Source organism: Lathamus discolor, chromosome 6, assembly GCF_037157495.1.
Source record: "Lathamus discolor isolate bLatDis1 chromosome 6, bLatDis1.hap1, whole genome shotgun sequence".
Lineage (NCBI taxonomy): Eukaryota > Metazoa > Chordata > Aves > Psittaciformes > Psittacidae > Lathamus > Lathamus discolor.
The window spans coordinates 71,696,352-71,724,261 of record NC_088889.1 but is presented as its reverse complement, the minus strand read 5'-3'; the positions used below and the strand labels follow the sequence as shown (position 1 = coordinate 71,724,261).

At 37.5% G+C, this 27,910-nt stretch overlaps 1 protein-coding gene and 1 long non-coding RNA gene across 3 annotated transcripts in view; one reads left to right on the top strand and one right to left on the bottom strand.

The window, feature by feature from the left end:
- Nucleotides 1-27,910, top strand: part of LOC136017676 (uncharacterized) — an 829,506-nt gene that overhangs the window by 290,319 nt on the left and 511,277 nt on the right. The window lies entirely within an intron of this gene.
- Nucleotides 19,267-27,910, bottom strand: part of LRRC4C (leucine rich repeat containing 4C) — a 103,457-nt gene continuing 94,813 nt past the window's right edge. For both annotated transcript variants that reach the window (XM_065686144.1, XM_065686143.1), the window contains exon 3: nt 19,267-21,296. In XM_065686144.1, coding sequence (XP_065542216.1) covers nt 19,338-21,254 — 1,917 coding nt within the window. In that variant the 5' untranslated portion in view covers nt 21,255-21,296 and the 3' untranslated portion in view covers nt 19,267-19,337. The remainder of the gene's footprint in view (nt 21,297-27,910) is intronic.

Sequence of the window (27,910 nt, the reverse complement as noted above, 5' to 3'; positions counted from 1 at the left end):
TAGCCCACCTCACAAGCGTGTCAAGGTCCCTCTGGATGGCATCCCTTCCCTCCAGAGTATCAACCGAACCACACAGCTTGGTGTCATCGGCAAACTTGCTGAGGGCACACTCAATCCCACTGTCCATGTCAGTGATGAAGATGTTAAACAAGACCGGTCCCAACACCGATCCCTGAGGGACACCACTGTTACCAGTCTCCAGCCGGACATTGAGCCATTGACCACAACTCTTTGCGTGTGGCCATCCAGCCAGTTCTTTATCCACCGAGTGGTCCATCCATCAAATTGATATCTCTCCAATTTAAAGAGAAGGATGTCGTGTGGGACAGTGTCAAACGCTTCGCACAAGTCCAGGTAGATGACATCAACTGCTTTACCCTTGTCCATCAATTCTGTAGCCCTATCATAGAAGGCTACCAAATTGGTCAGGCAGGATTTCCCCTTAGTGAAGCCATGCTGGCTGTCACCAACCACCTTGTTGTTTTTCATGTGCCTTAGCATGCTGTCCAGGAGAATGTGCTCCAAGATTTTGCCAGGCACAGAGGTGAGACTGACTGGTCTGAAATTCCCCGGGTCTTCCATTTTCCCCTTCTTGAAAATGGGGGGTATATTTCCCTTTCCCCAGTTGTCGGGAACTTCACCTGACTGCCATGATTTTTCAAATGTGATGGCCAGTGGCTTAGCAACTTCATTCGCCAGCTCCTTCAGGACCTGCAGATGGATTTCATCAGGTCCCACGGACTTGTGCACATTCAGGTTCTTAAGATGGTCTTGAATCAGATCCTCTCCTACAGTGGGCCCAAGGTCTTCATTCTCACAGACCCTGCATCTACCTTCTAAGACTTGGGTGGTGCTGTCAGAGCCTTTGCCAGTGAAGACCAAGGCAAAGAAGTCATTCAGAACCTCAGCCTTCTCCAAATCCTGTGTAGCCAGTTCTCCCGAAAGCTTCCTCAGGGGGCCTACGTTGTCCCTAGTCTGTTTTTTGTTTGCTACGTACCTGTAGAATCCTTTCCTATTATCCTTAACATCCCTGGCTAAGTTTAATTCTAACTGGGCCTTAGCCTTCCTAACCTGGTCCCTAGCTTCCAGGACAACATCCCTGTACTCTACCCAGGCCATCTGTCCTTGCTTCCACTTTTTATAAGTCTCTTTTTTCCTTTGAATTTTCCTCAGCAGCTCCTTATCCATCCAAGGAGGTCTCCTGGTCCTCCTGCCGCACTTCCTTCTAGTTGGGATGCAACACTCCTGAGCTTGTAGCAGGTGATCCTTGAGTATCAACCAACAGTCTTGGGCCCCCCTGCCCTCCAGGGTTATATCCCATGGAACCTTACTAAGCAGGTTCCCGAAGAGGCCAAAGTCTGCTCTCTTGAATTCCATGGCAGTGAGCTTGCTACATGCTCTTCTCACTGTCCTGATGTTCTCAAATTCGAGCATCTTGTGATTGCTGCATCCAAGGCTGCCCTGGAGTACCACATTCTCAATGAGCCCTTCCCTGTTGGTGAGCACGAAGTCAAGCATGGTACCTCTCCTTGTCTGCTCCTCTATTACTTGCAGAAGGAAGTTGTCTTCCAATCTCTACATCTTTACAATCGAGGAACCTCCTGGATATATGAGTTTATTGACCCTACCATTTTGCAGTCTTCAGTGTCTTTATATTAAAATAAGGAAGAGAATTCTCTGTTTACCTAAGAAAACAAACTAACCAAACAAAACCTCTATATTTTTCTGGTATCTCCTGTCCTTGGCTGTCATTTGAATTGTTTCTCTGTGCTTCAGTTTGACCCTCAGTAGCAAATTCTGGTCTGGGAATGATGTAAACTATGTGTCCTCTGTATGACTGCAGTTGCCAAGGGGACTGTGATGCAGAGTTCTACTCTGGAGGTGTGTAATTGCAGGTGATTGAAATAGCCATAAATACCTATCCAGCCTTTGATGGTGCTACATGATCTGCTTTATTATTTCATAGAAAAAAAAAGGAACAGAATAAAAATTAAAATTAAAATGCATACTGTAGAAATAGTAGATGGTAAATTTTTCTAGTGTCACAAATGAGATGTTTGAATTATATACTCAAGTAGTGTAGCTCCTGTGAGGTCAGTAGATATATTCAACTTGGATATTCTGAGAATCTGATCACAGAAATCCGCATCACCATCAAAATACTAAATAGAGAGCAACAGCAGAGCATTTAGAAAGTTCTTGTCCCGAAACATAAGTGCCTGCTGCTTCTTTGCATGCAGTCTAGGCCATCCTCTTTTATTGCCTGTCTGGCTTCAGCACAGACAAACCACCAGATACAGAACAAAACTTCAGAGACCCACAAGAAAAGGTTTTGCCCATGTGGCAACATGAAGGTAAATGTGACTTCGGAAAGTATGATTTTTTTATACAACACAATGCTCTTGTGTTTGGGACTCACACCACTACAGGTGTGTCTAACTCCACTGCAGAAACTGCAGAAACCCTTTCAGAAATTTTGAGAAGCACTATGTCAACACAGTGATTCTACTTCATTGCAATTTGAGTGTCAATTTGAAATTAAATTCCATTGACAAAAAAGAAAAGAAAAGAAAACAAAACAAATTAAAAATAATCAAAACAAGCATCCCACTAAAAATTCCTGATAAGCTTTAAAAGAGTAAACATAGAATGAATTTTGAATGGGATTTAATATCCTCTATTATGATAAATGAAAGGGATAGCACATCCCTCAGCATGATTCAGCTCTCATCAAGCCATTAAGATACATAAGTATTATATCTATTCCATTGCTTCTGCAACAATATTTGAAAGCACTTGCTATCTCCCAAGAGCATGCTTTTGAAAAGAAAAAATAAATAAATAAAACAAAGCTGTTTTTTTTTTTTATTTACCCTTGAAAGTTTGAGCTCACTTAGCAATAAAGGCCTACAGGTTTGACTCCAGAGCTTTAGAAGCTTATTAAATGGAAATTGTTCTCCAGTGCACATGCTGCCTGCGAGAAAGAGGTTACTAAGACTGTATTTGGTTTCATTGAAGACATATATGAATGCAATTTCTCATACACATCTATGTACTTATACTCAGCCTCCCACCAAAGAGGCTCAATCATCAACCTCAAATCAAATAAATGTATACGTCAATAATCTGCATGCACCACTCTTTGTGGTAGTGTTCTTCATTAAAAATCTGTAATATTAATAGTTTTACTCACAAACTGACAACTGAGAACAAACAACTTACATTTTGAAAAAAATTGTGAAGTCCAATACTGAGAGGCAAATTTACATTGACAATGAAAATCACCCCATAATTTATTTTCATTATGAAGCCAAACTTCCTAATAAGTTATCTAATACATTATATTAAATGAAAAAGTATCATTTTTGACCTGTTGTTCCAGTTTCAATGAGCTATATACAAGGCACCTCTCTCTTTTGGAGATACTGACTTTTGTGTGTCTTTTATGCCTACCCATTTTTCAGTTGCTTGCTTCTTGGAAGAAGTGGGACCAACCACTGACTTAATTTCATGCTATTGGATCTCGTCACTTTCTCTATGATTCTACTTACCCTATCCCATGTCTTTCAGAGAATGGGGTTAGCAAATTGCACACCATTTAGGAATTCAGGTTTTGCTCAAGTACTTTTTCACCCTAGATCCTTTTCAAAGCTAGGATAACAATCTGTCCATACTTAACCATCTGAATGCAGCAGTCCTAGCAGGGGTATGTTGTATTTGTTTTTCTGTTTCCTGTTCTATTTTGTTGTACTCCCCAGGGTTATGCTGTTTTCCTACTTATTATATCAAATTCTTATTTGTTCTCATGTACATATCAGAAACCATGCTCTGCAGTGAACTTTCTAATTTTGGCAACTAATCAAAAACACTTCTAGCTATATTAAGTTCAGGAAAATAAAGATGCAGAGTGGCAAAAATGCAAGACAAAAAAAAAAGAAAATAAACATATGTATAAACAGCCAAACAGGGATTTGAGAATGGGATGCATTAAAAAAGGAAAAAATAAGAGGAACAAAACCAAAAGTTTCTTGCAAATTAAAGTGTTATGCTCTTTTTCTTCTGTAATTCCTTATTAGTAAGGAGAATTTTAAAATATTCTCATATTTTAAGTTAAGAGAAATATGTCCGCAGAAGCCCAAAATCCAGAGAAGGGCCATGAAGACACTTTGAGGGCTGGAGCACTTCCCCTGTGAAGACAGAGACAGTTGGGGTTGCTCAGTCTGGAAAAGAGAAGATTCTGGGAAGCAGCTTCCAGTGTCTAAAGGGGCTACAAGAAACCTGGAGAAGGGTTTTGAACAAGGGCCTACAGGGAGAAAACAAGGTGGAATGGCTTTAACCTGACAGAGGGGAAATGTAGATTAGGAAGTTCTTCCTTGTGAGGGTGGTGAGTCTCTGGCACATGTTGCCCAGAGAAGTTGTGGCTGCCCATCCCTGGCAGTGTTCAAGGACAGGCTGGTCAGCGCTTGGAGCAACCTGGTCTAGTGGGAGGTGTCCCTGCCTGTGGCAGGGGGTTGGAACTAGATGGTCTTTAGGGTCCATTTCAACCCAAACTATTCTAGGACTTGATGGAAATTATAAAATTGAAGTATTGGAGACCAAACTGTAGCTTATGTTCTGCAAAAGGTGGCAATTTTAACTTTAAGTTTAGAAAATTCTAGCCCCATAACCCCCCAGTAAAATTCTTTATACGTCTTTGAGATCAATTCTTTTAACTGTTTGGAGATAACATCCTCATGCCAAGTTGAACATTTGTTACCCTCCTGTAATCTAATCAATGCCTGTGGAATTGCACAACAGCCCTCATCACAGACATGGTTTAGCAGTGCTCCCCTTCAAACTCCAATTACAAACTCTTTGTGATACTGAGAACTAAAATAAATTGGACACTTACAAACATTAGGGAGAGCCATTTCCATTATACAAGGCATGCATAACTAATAGAGTTTTTAGATCTCTACCTGGACTATAGAGTCACCCTGGCTTTATTACTGGAAATTATTGTACATCCATTGCAAAAGAGAAGATATAACATGCTTATGTATTCACATAATTGCACCTATTTAATTTACTGGATTTCAATTAGAGGTAAATGTGGTTCTTTACAGAATAATTCCGTTACAGCATAATTCAGCTATTTTTGGTTGCAAACATTCTCTGATGGGTGATCTATGCTCTTTCTTCTACATTGCAACTATGTTGATTCAATGGGAAATTGCTGCAATTTAATCGTTTCTAGACTACATGGCCTACAGCATAAAAGAGAGTTAATAATCTTAGAAGCCTGAATGCATTTTGAGTGCTACCTATTTATTCAAAAGTGAGATTTCGAGTCTCTTGGGTACTGCCTCACAATTCCCATTTGTATCCTCGAATAATTATCACCCAAAATGTACTTAAAACAAGCTCAATCTATTTCTTTATCTACTTTTTGTGTCAGGCATTGCATTGAGGAATGAAAAATAATTGTATTATTTAAGGCAATAAAACAGTCATCCCCCACAGACAGATAATCAAGCAATTTAAAATGTGGTCATGGTTGCCTAAGTAGCCAGATTCTGATTTCAAAAGACCTAACTACACCCTGAGTAAGTATTTCTTTTTAAAGGAAAATCATCTTGCAAACCCAATATTGCTTCAGGGTATGGAGTGAGGGTGGAAGGAATACAGTATTGACTGTTTTTGTGAGCATCTTGTCTGCCTTCTGGATATAATACCATGAGAAATTTCTAAAGGAAATTTGAGGAATTTTAGGAGTTTTGCTTCACACACACACACTCTGTCTGTTTTTCAAATACACACACAATCTTTTTTTTTTTTTTATTTTGTTTCTTTTGGGCTTTTTTGGTTGTTTCTTTTTTTTTTTTTTAATATATCTAAGACCTCAAGCTGTGGACTTTTTTGTTAATTTACTATGATACTGTGAGATGTACACAAAGAGTTCATAAATCATACAGACAAAAAAGCAGTTGGAGAAGGCTGGAAGACAGATGACAGTTATATCAAAAAAAGTATGTCCTTGCTAGCATAAAACTTGTTTATATAGACGTCATGGGCAGGCTTGAGGCACTGAATCCAAATGAAATTGATTGCTGTCACATGTACCAGCCATCAAGTTAGAATTTGCAACAATACCTACACAGTATTCAGTCTTCTTAAAAGTGATTAAGCCAGAGCCAGCTGTAGTGGTAACAGATAACATTTGAATCTGTACTTTTTTTAAATGGGTCCAGCTAGCACAATTCTATTAAGTTTTTTAGAATATAGGACCCATAAGAAAAAGGAGGAAAGTGAAGATCTCTTCCTTCACTAATCTCCTTTTGACCATCATATCTCATTTCCTGCAGGCCTTCTCTCTGTGAAGAACTATATTTTCCAGCTTCCTAAGATCTGCATTCTTCTCCAGGACCTACTCTTCCTTTCCTTGTTCTCTTTTAGAAGGCAAAAAGTCAATTTTTCCACTGGTTTCCACATTATATTTCTATATATAATATAAAAATATTTCTGATGAGAATAATATAAAAATATTTATGATGAGAATCATATAAAAAAATTTATGATGAGCTGACGAGAGAGAATAAAGTATTTTACTGTTTTAATACATAAGTTTGCCTCATTATACTCCTTTGACATTAGAAATACTTTTTAGAAGTAGCAATGTAGCAAGACTAAATGTCAGGCAAAGAAATATGCTCAGTACTTAAGCTACGCTGATTATGTGAAATTTACTCAGTGACTCTACATTCTAATAATTATTTATTATTAAATTAAATATTTTTTAATATTTTTAAGTTACCTATGCTCTTCATAATCACAGATACTCCTCAGTGTTTCTACTGCTTTTTAATCCTTAGCCTTTTTATTTTGGAAAAAAGGAAAACATAGTTTCTTGTTAGTTTTGCTCTTCAGGTCTCATACACTGGAAGAATGAAGCAGTTTGTATTGCTAATGAACATTGTCCAAAGAGTACATCTTTGCAGTTGAATGACAGGAAATACTCATTTTGCTTCCGAATTCACTATTAACTGACAGAATAGTACTGAATTTTAAAAATATTATTCTACAACATACTGCTGTTATGTGCTATGTTACAATACACTGCTGAGGAAGCAGGCTTCTTGAATAAATTTATCATATAAAAGTATTCAACCTCGATTAACAGAGATGGACACTGAGCATTCAAAGAGTTATGTTTAGCATTGAAGAGTAAAATAAAATAATAAACAAACAATAAAATCACTTTTTTGATCACATGGTTTATCAGTGATGGGGTCTTGGAGGTCTAGTGCCAAGAATAAAGACACAGGGTTGGATATTAAGCCTTCCAACTATTTCTTAGGAAAAACATTAATGTTAATGAAACAATGTACATTGTAGGACATTTGTGTCAGATATACTAGGGACCAGAAAGAAGTACAGCATTCACACAGTGAGAGGGAAAAGAAGAAATATTACTTTCTACGTGTGACAGGGTCCCACATTGCTCCATTATAAGATAGATATCATGCTTCAGTAATGGGAGCTAAAGGCAGCTTGAACTTTGAGGTGAACATAACAAGACAATTCCTCACACACAGATCAAAGATGACAAAAAATTATTTTAAACAAACACAAAAAGCCAGATACTTCAAAATGTATGCTTAAAGAATTGGTTTTGTAAATTAATGAAAACAGATTGGAAACTAGACTTATTTATAAATCAATCTCCTTCCCCTTGTTCACTGCACACTTAACTCACTACTAGCTGTAAACTCAGCTGCATGTCCTGAGTTCTTTTTCCATCACAGAAGGACAAAGCTCAATGCTACATCCTTCCAGTGTCTCAGTAAGCTTATTTCCCTTCCCATCCAGGGGCTGGAAGAGCTTTCCCCTGCTGCATCTTCACTCTGGGAAGAAACAACTCAGACACATTTTATTGCAACTTCACTCCTCTAGCAGATGATAATGAGGGGGGTTCCCTGAAAGACCCTCATGGGAAGATTTCTTGAAGCAGTAAATGGCAACAATTCCCCCTTATCCCTATCAGCATGAATATCCACTCTGTTTACACAAAGTCCTAATTCTTTCATGTATTGTTTCTTTTACATAAAGGCTTTCTGCCCTTTAATTGAGCCAATTTTCCTCAAGATAGACACTTTACAGCCCATATATAAATTATGGTTAAAACAGATATGGCTAAATGTGTTCCTAAAAGTAAAAATAACTCACAACAACCTACAACAGCTTACTTACTCAAGAGAAGCCTTTCTCTGGGAGGAAGGTGGGAAGCCATTTCCTAGAGTTTTCCCCAGGTGTGTGTATCTGTGTCTCTTCTGATTCTTTCATAAGCCTGTACCTCCCTGCATACCTACACTTTCTTCCCAGAGGATGGAAAATACTGTTTGTTTTGCCCTTTATCCCAAAGCTACAAGAGAAACAAGGAGGGTGTTGCATTATTTAGTGACATCTCACATCATCTGAAAGTGTTGTCTCTGTCTCGGCAGTGCTGTCGCAGACTCACAAGAAGCACAAAGTGTGACATATCCATTGAATAACAATAAATAACGTAAAATAAAACCATGTATTCTTTTCATCTGGAGATCATGACTTGTTGACCCTTCCAGTTTGAAATTCTCAAAGCACTGAATGCTTGAGAAACACAAAGAGCAACGGCAATGGCTAGCATTCAGACTACTTTTTGCGCTTGTTTCCCAACATATTCTGCTTCAAAAGTTGTATAAGTTGTATAAAGTTTTTGACATGGTGATTATATAGACATAAACTAGAGTACTCTGAATCACCTCGTAGAGAGTCTTGCCTTTTCCCCTGTTTATACACCAGTTTCCTGTCACATGGCGGATCCTCCAGACTCACTGCATTGTATGCATGGGGATGACTCTTACCTCAGGGATAGCTGGGCCCTGGCCATACCAGAACTTTGACCTTTCATGAAAACTTTTTGCGTCTTACTTCCCTCCTCTGCCATGTGTGCCAGTGGGCAGGTAGCCAGCCAATGAGAAGTGCACTGCATCTTCACTGTCTGTGCTGCTTTCCAGTGCAGACCTCCTGAAAAGCATCAGAACCACAAGACAGTGCGTGTATATATCTATGTCTATCATCTATCTAGATCTATCTCTATCTATATCTACATCTATCTATATCTATAGCTGTATCTACATCTATCATCTATATCAGTATCTATCTATACCTATATCTAATCTGTATCATTTATATCTATATCTATCTATATCTATATCTATATCGTTTATATCTATGTCTATATATATCTATGTGTGCATATACAACAGAGAAAAGAGTGGAATTTATATTTGGTTTTAATACTTTGTGTCTTGACTGATCTATTTCTTTTAATACTTTGCGTCTTGACTGATCTATTTCTTCTAACAGTTTGTTTTTCTTTTCATGGGCTCTTTACACAAACATTATCTGATTTGTGTATGTCCTGGAAGCAAAATCATCAACTTCTTTCTTCTTGCCATTACTTGCGCCATTCTTTGGAAACACCCTGAGAAATGAAATGGAATAAAGAGAATTAATATTATCAACTAGGATTGCAGAGAAACATGACTATTGGAAGTTTTTGTAAGGGATGGACAGAGGGAAGTTTGCATCCTAACAACAGATATACAGTGATGATCCATTTCCTTTTGCATAACTTACCTTCCAAAGGCAGGCTTTTAGCTATCAGTCACTTTGCAGCTGCATTAAGATGGAACACTTGATGGAAACTTGGAGGAAGATACAGAAAGCTAATCACGTGGCCAAACTCAGGAGGAAGAGATATATTTACTACCACATGTTGAATATACTGTGGTCTACTTGCCATGTGTCTGATAGAGTTAATTTCTTAGAGTAAATGCTCTTACAGAGAACTGCATTTGTCACAGTTCTGGTCACAGGAAAATGAATTACAGAAACTGAACACTTAAAATCATAGAATCATAGAATAGTTAGGGTTGGAAAGGACATCAAGATCATCTAGTTCCAATCCCCCTGCCTTGGGCGGGGACACCTCACAGTAAAACATCTCACCCAAGGCTTCGTCCAACCTGACCTTGAACACTGCCAGGGATGGAGCATTCACGACCCCCCTGGGCAACCCATCCCAGTGCCTCACCACCCTAACAGGAAAGAACTTCTTCCTTATATCAGATCTAAACTTCCCCTGTCTAAGTTTTAATCCATTACCCCTTGTCCTGTCACTACAGCCCCTAACGAAGAGTTCCTCCCCAGCATCCCTATAGGCCCCCTTCAGGTACTGGAAGGCTGCTTTGGGGTCTCCACGCAGCCTTCTCTTCTCCAGGCTGAACAGCCCCAACTTTCTCAGCCTGTCTTCATACAGGAGGTGCTCCAGTCCCCTGATCACCCTCGTGGCCCTCCTCTGGACTTGTTCCAACAGTTCCATGTCCTTTTTATGTTGAGGACACCAGAACTGTACACAATATTCCAGGTGAGGTCTCAGGAGAGCAGAGTAGAGGGGCAGGATCACCTCTTTCAACATGCTGGTCACGCTTCTTTTGATGCAGCCCAGGATACGGTTGACCTTCTGGGCTGCAAGCGCACACTGCCGGCTCATGTTCTCATCTACCAACACCCCCAAGTCCTTCTCCGCAGGGCTGCTCTCAATCTCTTCTTTGCCCAACCTGTAGCTGTGCCTGGGATTGCTCCGACCCAGGTGTCGGACCTTGCACTTGTCATGGTTAAGCTTCTCATACACTTCTGTTGCACCCTTAAAACCAAAGCTGCAACACTCGTACTGAAGCAGTGTGAAGGACTTGGTTCTCAGCCCAACAATTCTCTTAGAACTTTAATAACAATTTAAAGGAACAAAATAAATTCCCCTACTGAACCATTATAGCAACTCATGTCAGTTCACAAGTTCAAAATTAAACTAGGGCAACAGACCACCACCACTGGATTAGATGCCATGAAATTGCACAACTGTAAAATTTTGGTATCATTCCTAGCAGTGTTCTTCTGTAACTGTGCTATCAGTACTTAGCAGTCACTTAAAAAAAGACCTATACTTAACTATGGTCAGCAGAAGGAAAACCCATTTAAAAACAGGCTGATCTAATCCTTCAGTGATGTTGACTGAATCCCAGTCTTGTGGCACCTCTATCAACTATGTATGAAATACTACTGCAGAAATCTAAACTACCATCAGGTTTTAGAAATTTTAAAAAGGAAAACAGCTTAATAAAAAAAAAAAAAAAACTGCTTCCTTTTGACTAAGGTTATCAAATAGACTTTAGAGGAAATGGAGTATTCTCTTGTTCAGAGATAACATCTTCCAATGACAAGATATGCACCAGAGATTAGTTACCTCACAGGTCAGGCTCTTCTGCTGATTTTCTGCAGACAAAATCCAACTGCCACTGAAGCATGAAAAGTTTGAGTTTACGGTGTTTTGCTGTTAAGTCTTGAGACAAGTGCTGGACAGTCACACTCTTCCACACTTTCATTTGATAGCAACAATTTGTGGTTTTGTGAAGGAAAGATGGCTAATAACTTTACAGACACACTCTCAATTAGATACAAAGAGTGATACAATCAAACAATGCTATGAAGGTAGTGAATAAGTTAGGCTGGATACTTAGCAGGGCAATGTAGTCTTCTATCTTACAACCATGCAGAAAATACATAACTAAAAAGTCTCAGCTTTGGACAAAGTATGTTGAGTAAAAATTGGAGTTCAGAAAAAGCTGAAATTGTAAACAAAGACAAGAAAATAGGATGCTAGTCTGAAACATAAATCCAAGGAAAATGTGATTGACCAGTGAAGAAAAAAAATATCCAAAAACTAAAGAATCATGAAAAAATTATGAGAATTTATTTGGGCTTCCTACCCTTCTGTGACAGCACATTAGAATGAAATCAGAAAATAGTAAGGACATATAAAACTTGCACCTTCACAAACTTAGCCATAGAGTTAAGTTTTCTGTTTTACCATTTCAGTTCCTTAACTTAGATTTGCAAAAGCAAGAAAAAGCAATTTAAAACAAAAAGAAAAAGCATACTACCAAATTACCAAGTGTTTCACAAGGTATCATTTTTTTTTCTCGAAATTCTGATACCAGTTTTATTAGTCAAAATTGTTATCACAACCTAAGGGTAGAAAAGGGAAGAAAAATGTACAAATAAAGCTCTTCTTGTTTCCTGATTAGAAATACTGTATATAATCCCAGAGGACAGAAACTGAAAGTTCTAATAAATTAAACATTTCACTGGCATCATCCTTGTTCATTCTATGAATTTTAGTGCTTCTTCCATATTCATTTCAAAGGGCCAATTTAAAATCAGTAGAGGTTAATGTTAAAATTATATTTGCATGCAGAAATTGCCAATTGGGTGTTCCCAGAATGCAAATTGTTACATTTTTCCTCGCAAAACTGTTTTTTACTCACAAAATATTACTAGTTTGGGTTTTGGTTTTGGTTTGTTTTTTTCTTTTTAGAATTCCAACTTAAATCTCTTGCTGCAGTAATCTCCTAGCATCTTAGTACAATTTCTTAACATCTGAAATTGTCCTATGAGATGGGTTTGACCTATACAAGTCTAAAGACCATTCCTTTTTCTAGCTTAAAGTTATCCCTCAGAGAGCTTCCCATGTGATTTATTTAGAATTTGTTCATCAGTGTGTTCAAATATTTTCCAGCTATACCAGGAAATATGATGTATGAAATGAGAATAAAAGGAGGTGATGAGGATTCTCACTAATTTTCAACTTCCTCCTGCTTTGCAATATTTTTTTGTAATGCTTAGTTATTTTTTCAGGATTCTTCTCTTCCCACCACCACTGCATTTTATTTTATTCTTCCTTGCCTGGTCAGCCCATTACTATTTCCTTGTTGTGTTAGATAGGCTAAAGCTTCCCTTTCAGTAAGGAATAGATTGCTTCCCCATGGGATTGTTAGAAATCAGCAGGGAGTTGAAAATATCAACACCCAGAGCCAATGTTTCTCCAGGTAGAAACAAGAGGTGACAATATTTCCAACAATAATTACTTATATCCATCCTGACGGAAACACTGCTGACAGAGGCAATAGAATGTATTAAAATAAAAATGGCAGAAAAAAATAATCTCTGTCATAGAAGTCCTAGCAAAAGCCATGGAACTGGTCAGTGGTTTTGGTTTATTCAGTCTGATAAGGCTTTGATGATTTTCCTGAGTCATATAAACTGTTCTTAACAAAAAAAAAAAAAAAAAAGCCACAAAAAAACAACAACCCAGAGGAAACATTCTTTAGGTATTTGCTTTCTAGTCATCTGATAGCATTATTATCTATTGTCCTTTTTTTTTAAATGCAGTTTTATACAATTTGGAATCCTTTTATAGTCTGGATATCCAAAGAAAGACATTGATTTTTTTTTTCTCCAGCTCTAGAGCTTGACCAAATATCATCACAAAGAAAGGTATGTGGCAACAGGAGAAAAAGAAAAGACTATTTTAACCTGGGATATAGTTAACTCACAGCAGGTGATCAATAACGCTAAACTCAGCTGCAATATTAGTAAGAGCCATATAAATGATCTATGAAACTGCCTTGCAGTATCAAACAGGTACTAATTGTTTCTCAGTTAATGGACGTAAACAGCTAGTACCCAAACCTGCAGAGGTTTTACTTTGACTGACCTGTCTCTTGTCCCATTGACCACTGGAATTCAGTCCAAAGTTGGTCTGGAGAGATGGGTGCCTCTGTTTCATAAAATGATAGTTGAACAGCCAGAGAAAAATGACAAGCCAAGAAAGACAGGGAAAAGGAAGACCTGCTTGATATCATGTGGGTACTGTCAAAAACAAAACTCAGATTTCCACCTCCTTCCTCAGACAACCAACTGTCCTTTTCAGAAATTAAATGAGAAAATTAAATCAAATTGAATTACATATCACAGGATTAAATCAGTTGTAGGGGTTAGATTAATTCTGCAGTCCATTGACTCCAGTTGTTTTAGTATATTCTCTCTCAGCATATTAATTCTATCTATTTTTTATAAATTTCATCTTTTATTCCTTTAATCTCACCTGTAGAATCACTTTTTAAATAATACACACATACAGACACGTATGTGCAAGTACAGCATTCCAAGATATAGTTTCTCTTTGGATTTTTATGTAATATAGTTGTGTTTAACTGAGTTACAATGAAAATAACGGAAGTACTTTTCAAGTCAAGAGAAGTCAAAATTTTTTACTGAAATAAAACAATTGTAATTTATATTTTAAATTTGATAAAAATTATAATCAATGCAAAACCAAATTAGGATATTAATCAAAGAAATTATGCAATCTTTCACTGCGCAAGCCATTTCAGGTTGATGAAAAAAAAGCCCCAGAGTACTAAACACGATCCTCCAGTGGGTGCATTTTGGATGACTTAGCAGAGAATTCTTTGAGTGCTCTGTCTGGGAAACTGTTCTGGAGGTGAAACCCCAAATTTCATCATAAACGTACTGCAAAATTTAAGAAGAAACCAGAAAACTATGGATAGTGAGCCAGAATCCTTGTAAAAGCTGAATGATACTTAGAAAAATGACTCAAACTTTTGAGTTTGCAAATTGGGTTGTTAGAAAAGATGTAAAGCTTATCTGGGATATGTGGCTGAGACTTTTTGCTTTAACCAATACATCTACTGTTACTTTCAAGTTCAGTAATATTCTAACTACTTCTATTTTTTTTTTATCAAAATTTCCTACTTTTACATAAGATTTAGTTTTCAAAGTTCTCAAAAATAACAGATTATATTTTCTTCTTTATTATTTTACAAATGATAGCTATAAAATAATCTGATGATGTAATTTCAGCGTCTCCTCCTCATTCCAAAATTCCATAACTCACTGAAGTTACAGTATAGGAAAGATTTTTCTCTTATGAAATTCAATCATGTTCACTGATTCAGTCTTTTGGAGAGCACTCCAATTAACAGACAGTCCAGCTGTAAGTTATAAATGTATGAAAGCAAGGATTAAGATCAAGACAAATTCAACATAATATTTTGTTTAACAGATCTCACCTACAGAAATCATGGCATTAGTATCAAAGCAAATAGCATGTAGCTATTGAGCTACAGATCTCACTTGTCTTAATAGAGCTAATAATAAAAAAAACTTACCCATACTACTTCAAACCAGCATTACTATTTTCACAAAATATAATTTGCCACTTGTGTCAAACTTACATTGCAGATCTGTGACTTTTTTATTATTCAAGGTTTCAATTATTTAGTGTGCATTAAGCCTTAAAAACTACTTGTGATTAAATGTGATGAACATATATAAGTCCCTCACTTCTCGTCATACACTGTACGTCTGAAGCTCAGATTTTGCAGATTCATTACTTCTGCATCTATGATCTTCAGTGGGAGCAGCCAGTGAAGTTGCTCCCAATCCAGAGTTCTGCCCTGCTGTGCTTTTCTAGCTACAAATTACGCACCACCACAATGTTTCCATGGGGCGCTGCTATAAGTGAGGGTCTAGTGCCAGCAGAAATGTAGATTTACTGAGTAGGTTTTCCAGAATCTCCCAGAGTCCATCCCCTGCTCATGAACCTTTGCTATTTCAGTAGTGAAGGCTCTGAGTGATACTCTGCTGCAATGCTAATATATACCACCTCATAATAAGATGTCCACTACTACCATCAGGCTAACTGTTGATTGGATTTTCGATGCAAGTTTGAAATGAGGTTGTTTTTTGGCAACAGCTGCACAAAGGAGAGCAAACATGCATTAAAGAATTTCACTAAGAAAGCCAGAAAACCAGATGTGGAAGTCTAACTTTTCTTATTATATCTTGAAGATAAGGAGAAATTGCTTCTTCATTTACTTCTTTTGGTATGAAATTGCAAGATAGTTCCTGACACTTCCTGGGCCTTCACTGCCTGGACTTCGAAATAAAGTGAACATTTCAGAAAAGTTGTATTTATCTCACATAAAAAATGAAATATAAACTTTAGAGAAGGGCAAATGCGTAGAAAAGATTTTCCATTCTTCTCATTGAGAAGACTACAGTAATGGTTTCATCTGACATATAAAAGCTTATAGCAGCTGTTACGAAATATTTTTTCAAGATTATGAAGCTAAACTAAATACAATATTAATTATCTTTTCTCTAAGTCTGTGATCAACCTATAATGCCATCAGTGGGGACAGGGAATCTTGTAATCATTATAAATTATTTTTAACACATTAGAGTATTTTAGCAAAAAAAAAAAAAATACAACTACTGTAATCATTTCCACACATTTAGCCCTTTTCAAAGTAAAATAAAATGTCTGCCTTGTATGGTGAATTGAATGGAACTCACTCGCTATGCTTTTTAAATGTTGTTTCTGCATATGTCAAGATTTTCAAGACTTGATGACATTTCCAGAAAGAATATGTGTGTGCATTTCATATTTGCACAGGACAGCAGAGAAATGTCTTCAAACTCCATCAAATGAACTGAAGAATAATTCTTCTTTTCTCATGAGCCCACTAAAAGTGATAGCTCATAAACAAGATCCCTTGTTTTTTGTTTTGTGCTTTTGGTTTTTGTTTGTTTGTTTGGTGGGTTGTTTTTTTTTTTATTTTTACATCACACAGAATCTAAAATGTGGTCACCTGAAAGAGAAATTTAATGAGAACTTTCTATCACTTGTGCTCTGCCATATAGAAGACTCATGCTTCATTCTTAACATTGTAGTTTCTGGAGCAGTAACAGACTGTATTGGCATGTGATTTCAGCATCAAAACAAGAGAGCACATCACTCCTCTCACTTTATTTCATAGCTCAGTGCATGATATAAACTGTGATTTTCTCTAACTACCAGAGTTATACTCATGTGTATACTCACCCAACCAAATATTGCTTAAAAAAGTCACTGATATTATTTTGTATTACTGACCCACTGTCCCACTTAGCAATAGTTATACCTTTTTCTTAAAGACCTCCCATGCATAATCTTTAGGAGTTAGTAAAAACTACCTGCTTATAAAACCATGGTGACCATAAATGCTTTCACAAATACTGTTTGGAGAGTAGCCATAATTTTTTAACATAAAACTGTTGATAGATGGCCCTAGGTTTCCTGGAAAGAATTTTTCCAATTTTCAGATAAGCACTGGTCATGGACACAATGTTATTAGACAGATGGATAAAGTACAAATAGCAATGTGTAATTGTAGTGTTTCTGTACACTCTATCACAATGCTTAAATGAAATCTCCAATGAAATGCTCCAATGCATTTCGAAGAAATAGGCAAAGCTAAGAATCAGAACTGAAACATTTTACATTCAGGTCCATCTTTGTCCTCTATTAAAATTCCCTTAGAGTAGATATTACTTTTCATGTAGTACATCAAAGAATAATGTCTTGCAAATGTTTCTTTGAGATTATTATAGAACTTTTGGTTTCATTCTGTGTTATACTTATCAGTCTCCTTGCAGGGTGTGATTCACCATCAGCTATCTTCACTGTGTCCTCTTTGAATCAGGCCTTCTTACTATAATATTCACTTGCAACCTTGAGAACTGTGCATCCAGCAAGAGATATTTACAACCTCAACCTAGCAGAAACTCCTTCTTAAATTTACAGAAATTCACTGTTCAGTAGGGTCTTCATTCTGCGTGATATCGCATACTAGAAAGCTCCAAAGAGATTTTGATATGAACCAAGAACATTATTTACCTGGCATAGGACCTTGAAAACTCACAGTAAGTGTGGCAAAGGAAGAAAATAGGTGAAAAGACATTCAGAGATGATATGTATGATTCTTTTTCCCCATCTACATTGTCTTAAAATGCTTCTATGCAATTGCCAATGTATCAAGTAGTTTAATTTGGCAGAACTTCTACTTGGAAGAACACAGTGTTCTGAAGCTTTTTTTTCTTACTCAAAGTCTTCCTTTTAGCATTCAGCATGCAAGGTATACACCATGCCTATACCAATATGCTAAATCCAGTGAACATATATAAAGAGAAAAGGATGTAAGTTTTCTGTTGCTAAAAGAATTTGAGTTTAAATTAATGTAAACTGGTTACTCTACAGGGAGTCTAATAGTAATTAAATTACAGTACCCTATGCTCTCCTCTGATTTGAGTGCTTTTTAAGCCAAAATTGTCAGACTTCTTCCTGTGAGTTACTCTGTTACTAGCATTTTGATTTCATTTTGTACATAGGGACACAGCTCTGATTAGAGGTATTATAGACAGCTAAATGTGTTTCATATTTATGTCCAGGAGTCCTAGAACAACTGAAATGGAAAACACCAGCTTTAATGTAAAGATGAATGTTCTTACTGACAGTTATAAATTAAAAAAAAAAAAAAAAAGCCAGAACAAACTTTTTAGTTCTGTCTAATAAATTCTGTGATAACTGCAAGTCCTTGCAAAACTTCCTGCCATTGTGAAATACATCTTGCTATATGATATAGATAATTGAAAACACCATTAGAAGGAAGGATCTTAATCTTGCATTAAAATTCACTCACTCTTGTTTGTCAGTATGTTGCTTACATAAACTAAAATGAAAATTATGCCATGCTTCAGTAATGATCCAAAATGACTTAATTATTCTATTTAAAGTGATTGTGTTTTGGACCATCACAGCAGAATATTGTAAGAATTTTAACAAATTGTGATGCTCAAAGCCACACCAAAAATGAGCTATATTCAGAAAACCCCAATATTTTATTTATAATCTTTGTTTAGTGTTTGAACTACAAATTCTGTTCTAGAATTGCCTAAAAGATCATGGGGTTCATAGGTTTTCACAAGTAAATTAATTTCTTGGGGTTTTGTTTGTTACTTTTTTTACTTTTTCAATTTTTTCACACCAGTGTTTTCAGTAAATACAGAGCAAATCATTACATGGGAAAAATAAGATCTGCTTGCTTGTTTTTCTCACTTGTAAAGCTGATGTTATGGTTCCATTCTCTATTGAATAATTTCAAAAAGGCAATGATGAAAAAAAAAAAGGAGAAAAAGTGACAAAATAGGCCGAATCTCACCGCTAGTATTCACCATAAAAAATCCCCAAAAGTAACAGAATTCTTGCAAAATTTCCTAGACCAGTTCTTTTAGGGAATTGAGATCTCCTATAAAAAATATGGTGAATGGAAATCAGGGTAGGGTGGGAGAGAAAACGAGAACAAAGAGGGCAAATAAGTGCAGCAAAAACAGGTTCTGAGGAATACACATAATTTTGTCTGCTTTAGATCACAATAGAATTTTTAATAAATAAATTTCTTTTTCTTTGTAAAGACACTTTTTTGAAACAGTAGATTAGCCCAGTCATTTGTGTAATTTGTTTTATAAATCATCTTTTGTCATCCCCACCCCTACCCCATAATGTCATAAACGTTTTAGATTTGAGTTTCTTGTACATTGTCTTTTGAGTTCATTCGGATCAATAACGGTTCATGCACTGAACTGTGTATTGAATTTATTGTGTTTACTGTTGTTGTGTGGTTGAAAGGAGATTTATAAGAGTTATAATGATTTAGGTGCTCATGCTCTATTGCTGGCATGGGCAAGTGACTCTCTATGGGTGTGTCACCTGTAAGCTCATCATCCACATTAATGATCTCTACAGTCCGTGTTGGAGCATGATGGTTCTGCCGGTGATGCTGTTTCCTCATTTTGTAGAAAATTACCAGCATCACAGCAGCCATGAGAGTGATAGCCACAAAACAACCAATTATGATTTTGGTAGTCTTCATAACCTCATCTATTCCTGGGATCCCGTTGTTTGCATCTGTCACAGGAATGGTGAACGTTTTTTCTGTTGATCTTGTGCTCTGTGGAGTGAGTGAGGTTGTCATGTTAGTAGTCTCCCAGTTGGTAACTGGTGTGGGCCCAACCTGCTCTGTGGTCTGTGCCTCATCCTGAGAAGGTTCTACAGTCTCTACTGTGACGGTTGAAAAGTAAGTGTAACCAGGATTATCCAGGGCAGTCACGTTCAGTGTGGCAGAAGCTGTGGTATTTCCGACAGAGTTACTCACCATGCATGTATACAAACCCGTGTCTTGCACAGTTACCTTTGTAAAATTTAATGTGCCATCACTAAGCACAGCAATCCGAACTCTGTATGCCCCATGCGTCATAACAGATCCATTTGGAGTAATCCAAGATACAGAAGTCAGGGAGGTTGATGCCCGGCATTTCATCTCTGCAGCCATGCCTTCTGTGACATTGAGGTCTGCTGGTGGCTCCACTATGACTGGAGCATAACAAGTGAAGTAATTCAGGTCCAGCTCACCAATGTACCTTCCTTTTAAACTGGGAGGTGTGTGGCAACGGGCACAGCATGCAGTATTAGAGGGTGCCTTGTCTTTAATCCACCAGCTAAGCCAAAGGATATCACAGTTGCAGTTCCAAGGGTTGTGATGCAAGTGGATCCTTTCTAGGTGGAGTGGTGTGAACAAGTCATGAGGCAGTAGTGTTAGATTGTTGTGTGCCAGATTGATCTCTACAAGTGACTGAAGGTTATCGAAAGCATTCCTTTCTATCACTTGAATTTGGGACTGTATCATCCACAATTTCTGAAGATGCATTAATCCTTGGAAAGAACCTGGCCGGATAGCAGTAAGGTGGTTCCCAGAAAGATCTAACTCATCCAGTTTTACAAGTGGGGTGAGGTTAGGAATCTCTCGAAGATTGCACATGGCAAGGTTCAAATACCTCAAGTTGGATAAACCTTCAAAGGCACCTTCTGAGATGTATGAAAGCCTTTTCAATTCCCCCAAATCCAACCTCCGTAGAGAAGGGATTCTATTAAAAGCATAAGAAGGGATGCTCTCAATGGGATTGTTTCTCAGCCACAGTTCCTTCAGTTTTGACAGGTATACAAAAGCCCCATTTGGGATAGTGGTCAGACGATTGTCAAAGAGTTCCAAAGTGTTGAGATTGGCCAGACCATTGAAAGCCCCGATTTCAATTGTTCTGATGTGATTCCTACTGAGCTGCAGGATTTCTAAGTGCCTCAGATGCTTGAAGCTATTAACTTTAATGATTTGGATCTGGTTCTCATGGAGATTGAGTAATCGGGTGTTGGTGGAGATGCCGTCTGGCACGTCTCTCAGATTTTTCCGTACACAAATCACTTTACTGAACTGGTTGCTGCAGGAGCAGACAGAAGGGCAAGTTTGAGCCCTCACTAGACCAGCCACCACAAGAAGCTGAAGAGCCAACAGCACCACAAGCAGGGGGTCAAATAGGGCCCTGTTAAACCTAGGGCCTATCATTATCTGCTGTGGATGTAAGGTCATCTTGTTCAACATTCATAATTTATTTGGTACTGGTCTTTCTGGAGTTTGAATAGCCTGAAAGAAAGAAGGGAGAAGGAGAACATTAAATTAGTATCAAATATTTAAGTGTGAAGTGTGCTCTCTAAACAAAGGCTTCTCAAGACCTTCCAGTCAACTCAATTCCATGAAACTCCATAGCAAGAATAGCTATAGAAATTCTCATATTTTGTTTCCTGTACAGCTATGTATGTCAGCTGTAATTGGCAATGAGATAAGAAAACCCCAGATACTAGCTTTTCCTGCTCATTCCAATGAATAACACATGTAGCTGAATGGCAGATAACAAGTTCAACTGCAGTGCACACCTAACAAAAATGTTTTGACTAAGGGGAGAATTGAAAGAAGTGACAAAGGCCTCAAAAGGCAAAAAAAAAAAATTGAGTAATATAGGAATTATCAGAATATTTAAGGCATTAATCTTCTTGACACATTATAAGACAACAGATAATATGAAGAACAATGGGATACTCCTGTTTTGTAGGAGTGAAAATCTTTGTCTATATAAACATGATTCCTGCATGGAGGTTTAACTAGAAGTAAAACCTTTAATACTGAATGTAGCAGGTCATACAAATGTCAGGACAAGATCATGCCTATTTCAAATTAAAAGCAAACCAACAAAATAACTAAACGAAAACCCAAAAGAAACATGCTAAGCATTGATTATAGAATCATAGAATCATAGAATAGTTAGGGTTAGAAAGGATCTTAAGATCATCAACTTCCAACCCCCATGTCATAGACAGGGACACCACACACTACACCATGTCATCCAAGACTGTCCAGCCTGGCCTTGAACACTGCCAGGGATGGAGCATTCACAACTTCCTTGAGCAGACTGTTCCAGTGCCTCACCACCCTTCTTTCTATCTAACCTAAACTTCCCCTGTTAAAGTTTGAACCCATTATCCATTGTCCTATTGATACAGTCCCTAGTGAAGAGTCCCTCTGCAGCATCCTTGTAGGCACCTTTCAGAAACTGGAAGGCTGCTATGAGGTCATCAGCAAACTTGCTTTGAGAGCCTCCATCCCACTGTCCATGTTGCTGACAAAGATGTTGAACAGGATTGGTCCCAACAGAAACCCCCGAGAGACACCATTTGTTACTGTCTCCAGCTGGATATTGAGCTGTTAACCACAATTCTCTGTGTGTGGCCATCCAGCCAATTCTTTATCCACTGAGTGGTCCATCCAGCAAATTGATGTCTCTCCAGTTTAGAGACAGGGATGTTGTGTGGGGCAGTGTCGAAAGCTTTGCACAAGTCCAGGTAGATGACATCAGCTGTTCTACCCCATCCATCAGTTCTGTAATTCTTCCCTACTGTTAAACAGCATCATCCAATTTCATGATATTTTGTTCTCAATTCTTTTGTTTGGCACCAACACCAGAGAAACACTCATTAGTAAATGTGTGCTGAACACGGAAGTAAGAATAGCCATTTAGACGCTGAAAATTATCCCTGTAGCTTCAGGGTTGGCAGTTTCATTAGCAACTCTAAAGAAAACCTACAGATCTTACTGTAAGGGGAAAAAAGGCATTCCCAATACAATCATTACCATTTTAAGAATTTCAGTACTGCTTCATTTGTGGTTGTTCTGAAAGCCCCCATCCCTCAGCTTATTTTCAGTCTGGTACTCAGTGCAAGATTCATCTGTTGTAGAGATTAATTAAATTTCTTATAAATCAACCAAAAGTGAAGCCTTATAAATTACAGCAAGCTTAAAACATATTTATAAACTAAAGCACCTAGATGCATAATACATATTTTCAGTAAAACAAAATACTATAAGGCGATGATTTCCCACTCCAGCCTTCAAATCGTTTCATTTTGTGTAAAACCCCATATTTAAAAAAAAAAAAAATAAATACTAGAAGAAATATATTAACTTGCATCTCACAGCAATCCTTTCAATTAAAGTCTTTTTTTTTTCCTAATTATGTATTCAGACAATTTTCTTGAGGATTTTGAGAGGTTTGAGAATCCATTTCTGCATTTTTAAAAGACTTGTTATAATGGTTGCAATGGCTGTTTTAAAGGCTTACAAGTCTTTCCAATCTCACTTTTAATAATTTACTGCAGAAAAAAGACAATATAATGGTTAAAAACCTCTGAATGGGAATTGGAAAGACTGGTCTCTATCTGTTTGGTCTGCTTGGTAAGTACTATTTATAAAATGTCATTCTTGTTATGAAAGATTCATGAATCTAATGTGTTTTGCGACCTTGAGCGAGTCACTCAGGTTCTTCTTCTGTGGGTTACACTCCTGCCATACGACTTTGAAGAACCCTGTGGCTGTAGTGTTAACTGCTCCCACCTCTCCATCTCTTCCCTCTGCCGACAACTGCACTTCTTGACATTGGCTTCATGGGTTTAGGATAATGTACTAGACTAGATAAGGGTAGCTGCTCTACACAACTTCTTTTTTACTGCAGACTTACAAGGTCACTTTTCACTTCAGAGGTGCTGAACACAATATATAGAGAAACACTCTCCAAGTAATCACTAAGATTCAAGTTCCCTTACTTCAAAAGTGTAACTGTAGCAAAACTATCTGCAAAAAGGGGATGAAAAAGACCTGTTTCTCATCTTTCTTAGACTGTCAGGAAGAAGAATCTGCACACTGTAGTCCAAAGGATTATATTAATGAGCCTAATATCAGTTAAGGCTCCAGAGTTAAGATCTGTGATCCATGAGTTTTGCCATTTTCTGTGATAGTTAATGTAACTGTATTAGCGTTTTTGTTTGTCACTGGTTTTCCTTTATTCAGTAGATTTCTCTTTTTGTTCTCTTGATTGTTTTTTTTGGGTTTATTTTTTGTTTATTTTTTTAAATATTCTAAAAACTTATCTCCTAAGGACTTGCACTGAATAATGAATTCCATAAAAAAAGTTATAAATCAGATCGAAAAATACACCAAACCAATTATTTTACCATCCAGAGAATCAAAAAATGGTTTGGTTTGGAAGGGACCTTAAAACTCATCTCGTTCCAACCCCCTGCCATGGGCAGGAACACTTTCCAGTAGACCAGGTTGCTCCAAACCCCACACATGCTGGCCTTGAAGACTTAATGTATCATGCCCCCTTTTTTTTTAAAGGGTACTCCATTATCCTGCAAATCTTCCCTTTCTATCACTACACATATGCTCTATGGATTACAAAAATAACCAAGCAGATAAAAACACTTTACTCAAATACAGTACTTCACTATACCAATTATCCAGTTATGATACTGATTGGCAAAAATTGTTCATCCCCCAAAAATGTCTCCATTTCTCAGCTGCAAAACAGTATTTAAAAGACATGCTTTTGTTTTATCATCTTTTAATAAATTCCCTATATTCTTCCCATGTTTGGTTATTGACTCAGGCAATGAATCAGCCACGTAGAACAGCTCTTTGTGCTGAAGGCCAAAATCACCCGTGGCTTTTCTGTTTACCTTTTACCTCAGTCCTATGCCAAGGATGTCTCAATCACAGATAAACCTCAGAACTATGATCTGTCAAAGACCCTTAGGAAATTCTGCAAATTTAAAATTTCTGCAAAATTCAAATCTGTGTGTACTTCAAATACAAGCTTGGTCACTGACTACTTATTAGCTCCTCTGAGTGTATCATTTTGAAAACCAGATCAGCATTTTGTGAGATGTGGATGAGAAGTTCTAGATGCATTTTCATATGTATCAGTGTGCTTGATTCTCCTCTGTTTAAGCTTTATCTTGTTTCATATGTAAGAACAGAAATTTTATATTGCCATTCCTCCTGAATGTTATCTGGGAGGCAGTGTGAGCAAATCTCAGCTTTTGTAGCATTTGATTTAACTTTGAATTTATTTACATTATTAAATATTTCTCTCTCTTTCCTGGTAATACAGGGAGCAAAATGCAGTATTTAGCATAGGACCACATTAAGTAGGTTTGGTGCTGCGGAAGTGCAGGGGAGCTGATAAAAAAAAAAAGCCAACTTGATCAGCAGAAAATATTTTAGGCAATGACTTGCAAGTGCTCCCTTCCAAGTGGTATGCTTTGCATGAGGCTAACACACTGCAGTAAGATTCCTAGTGGCAGTAGGAATTTATTAAAAAGGTCCTTTCTTTTGCACTGGTGTTTTTCTACAGCTCAGAGCTCAACTATTCAGGAAGCCTTGGTGCAGTTATTTCACATCAGGGTAATTTTAAATCATAAATACCCTGGAAAACAAATTAGCCAGCACAAAAAAACACAGTGAAAAATTCATTTAAAGCATTGAAGAACATCATGGAAATATTTTAATGGGCTTTAAACAAAGACCCATCTGGAACTCTACTAGAGTAATTTGCCATTCAATATCTGTCTATTATGTTAGAGACACATAAAGGTTTAGCTTTACAAATCCACACATGGAACACAGACCACACACCAGCTTCTTTAGCCTTTGTTGTGAACTCTGTCTTCTAAGTGATTTCCCCTCCCCCCCTTCATTTTTCTAGTATCAAAACATCAACTCTATGGTCAACTCAATAACACTAGTGCCCTCTGCTGTATAGATCTAAAATGCAGTTTAAAATGCTGAGAATTTTTACTGCTATCAGTTCCCCAGAAAGGTATAATTATTACATGTATTTCAAAACATGACCTTAAGTCTGTCCATGGCATTGCTCTAATTACTAAAGCATATATCATCTGTCATTTTAGTATGTATATTCTCGCCATGGCCAAGGAGACTTACATACACATATATGGAGTTATTTGTTTTGTTTTTTATTTCCACAGAACTCACAAAATCTTTTTTTAAATTGACATTTGACATACATGTTCTCCACTCTGTAGCTTATGTGAATCTTAGTTAGTCTCAATCTACTACACATTTTACTTTGAGCAAAGTGTTGCCCTCTTAAGATCCAACGCAGAAGATGAAGCAAGAAATAACAGAGCTGATCTGTCTCTGCAGACATGCACAGTGCAGCTTTCCTGAGGGACAGCTGGAAGGTTGCAGTAGTTATGCTATTGAAATGCAACTTTACCAAATGTGTACACAAAGTTGTCTTCCTTTGTTATAGAAACTGCAATTTGTTTTTCTATTTTTTTTTAATTAGGTTTGAGGGTGATGAGCTTTGATCCCTCTTTGTTATTTTACCAGTAAAAAGTGAATCTAATCACTCTGATCTCTGAAGGATTTTCCTGTAACAGTGGAATTTGATTACAAAAAAGAACATCCACACTATTCACAAAGATCTGCCTAATTAATACCTCAGGCAGGTGGCAAAGATATTTTCCTAAGCTCTGGTGACCCTTAGCTAGATCACTGGCAGTTTACTTGCTGTTGGCACCTCATACTTAGCTTTCTGTCTAATCTGTGGGTCTATGAATAAGTGTCGCAGCAGTGGAGTGCTGCAGTGCAAAGGCCATGGCTTTATCCCAATATACTGTTTATGATACAATATGATCTAGCACACTGTTTGGTGCTGTCCATCTGCCATTAAAAATGAGTTGTGATGATATATAGCAAAATATATCAGATATAAGGTGATTAAACTATCACAGAAAAATTAAACCATCACAACTACATCATGGTTAAATCTCAGCTAAAGCACAGTTAAATCATCACAACTCTCCCTCAGCTGTGTGCCAGAAAATTCCAGGGTGAGGAGCATTCAGGCCACTTCTCATAACTTTTTGCCAAGTTGACAAATATGTGGATGCATTCAGCACCTTTGCTCCACTTTATATAGCACAGTGTATCCTGTACATTACACCCTTTTAAAGAGGTTTTTGAGAGGAAAAACCCTCTGCAAAGATGTCTGCATTTTTAGTAAAAAAGACACTTTACAGTTGCAAATTAAATGGCAAATTTCCAAACATATGAAGAGGAGCAAGGTACGTCAAGCAGCTAATTATGCTGGGAAGTCTTTTCTGGTAATATCTGCAGTGCAGAATTGAAAATAATTTCTGTATGGAGCAAAGCATGGAGTACAGCAATAAAAATAAGCTTAAATCCCAGGATGACCTTATGCAGAAATAACTCTTTTTTTTACTCCCTTTTCAGGAACTCTGAATACTCTCAGGGCCTAAGAGTGATCCTCTTTCGGCAGCAATGCCAGTAGAGGAAGCCAAGGGAATTTCAGTGTATTTAGCAGGAAACAAACGTACAGTATGTTTTAGCTCCTCAAAATACTGAAACACATGAGGGTATACCGTTATCCCAGAACAGAGACTGAAATGTGGGCAGGGACCTCCATTGGGTCCAAAATCCTCTACCAACATCTGCTCTGCAAATGCTCCTGCAGCCTCAGGTGCATGTCCCCATCTGGCTGTGAAGATTTGGGCTGATGGAAACACATTGCATGGGATTTGCTTCTCATACCCTCCTGCTCACCCTTCCCCTACCCCTTCTGTCCTGAAACTCCTTTCCACCTGGATGAACCCCTGAGGACTGGAGCTTCCAGTTCAATGGAATTATAAATACTTTGCACGCAGTTCCCTGTCCATACACAGCACAATGACACCATTCTTTTTCTCCATTCAATGTCTGCCATCAACATGCCACACACACTGTCTTCTTAATAGAGAATTACAATAATCATCATGCAAAATCAGTAATCTGGGTTACAGTAGATCTCACATCTTTCTCTTCCTAATCTTATTTGTCAT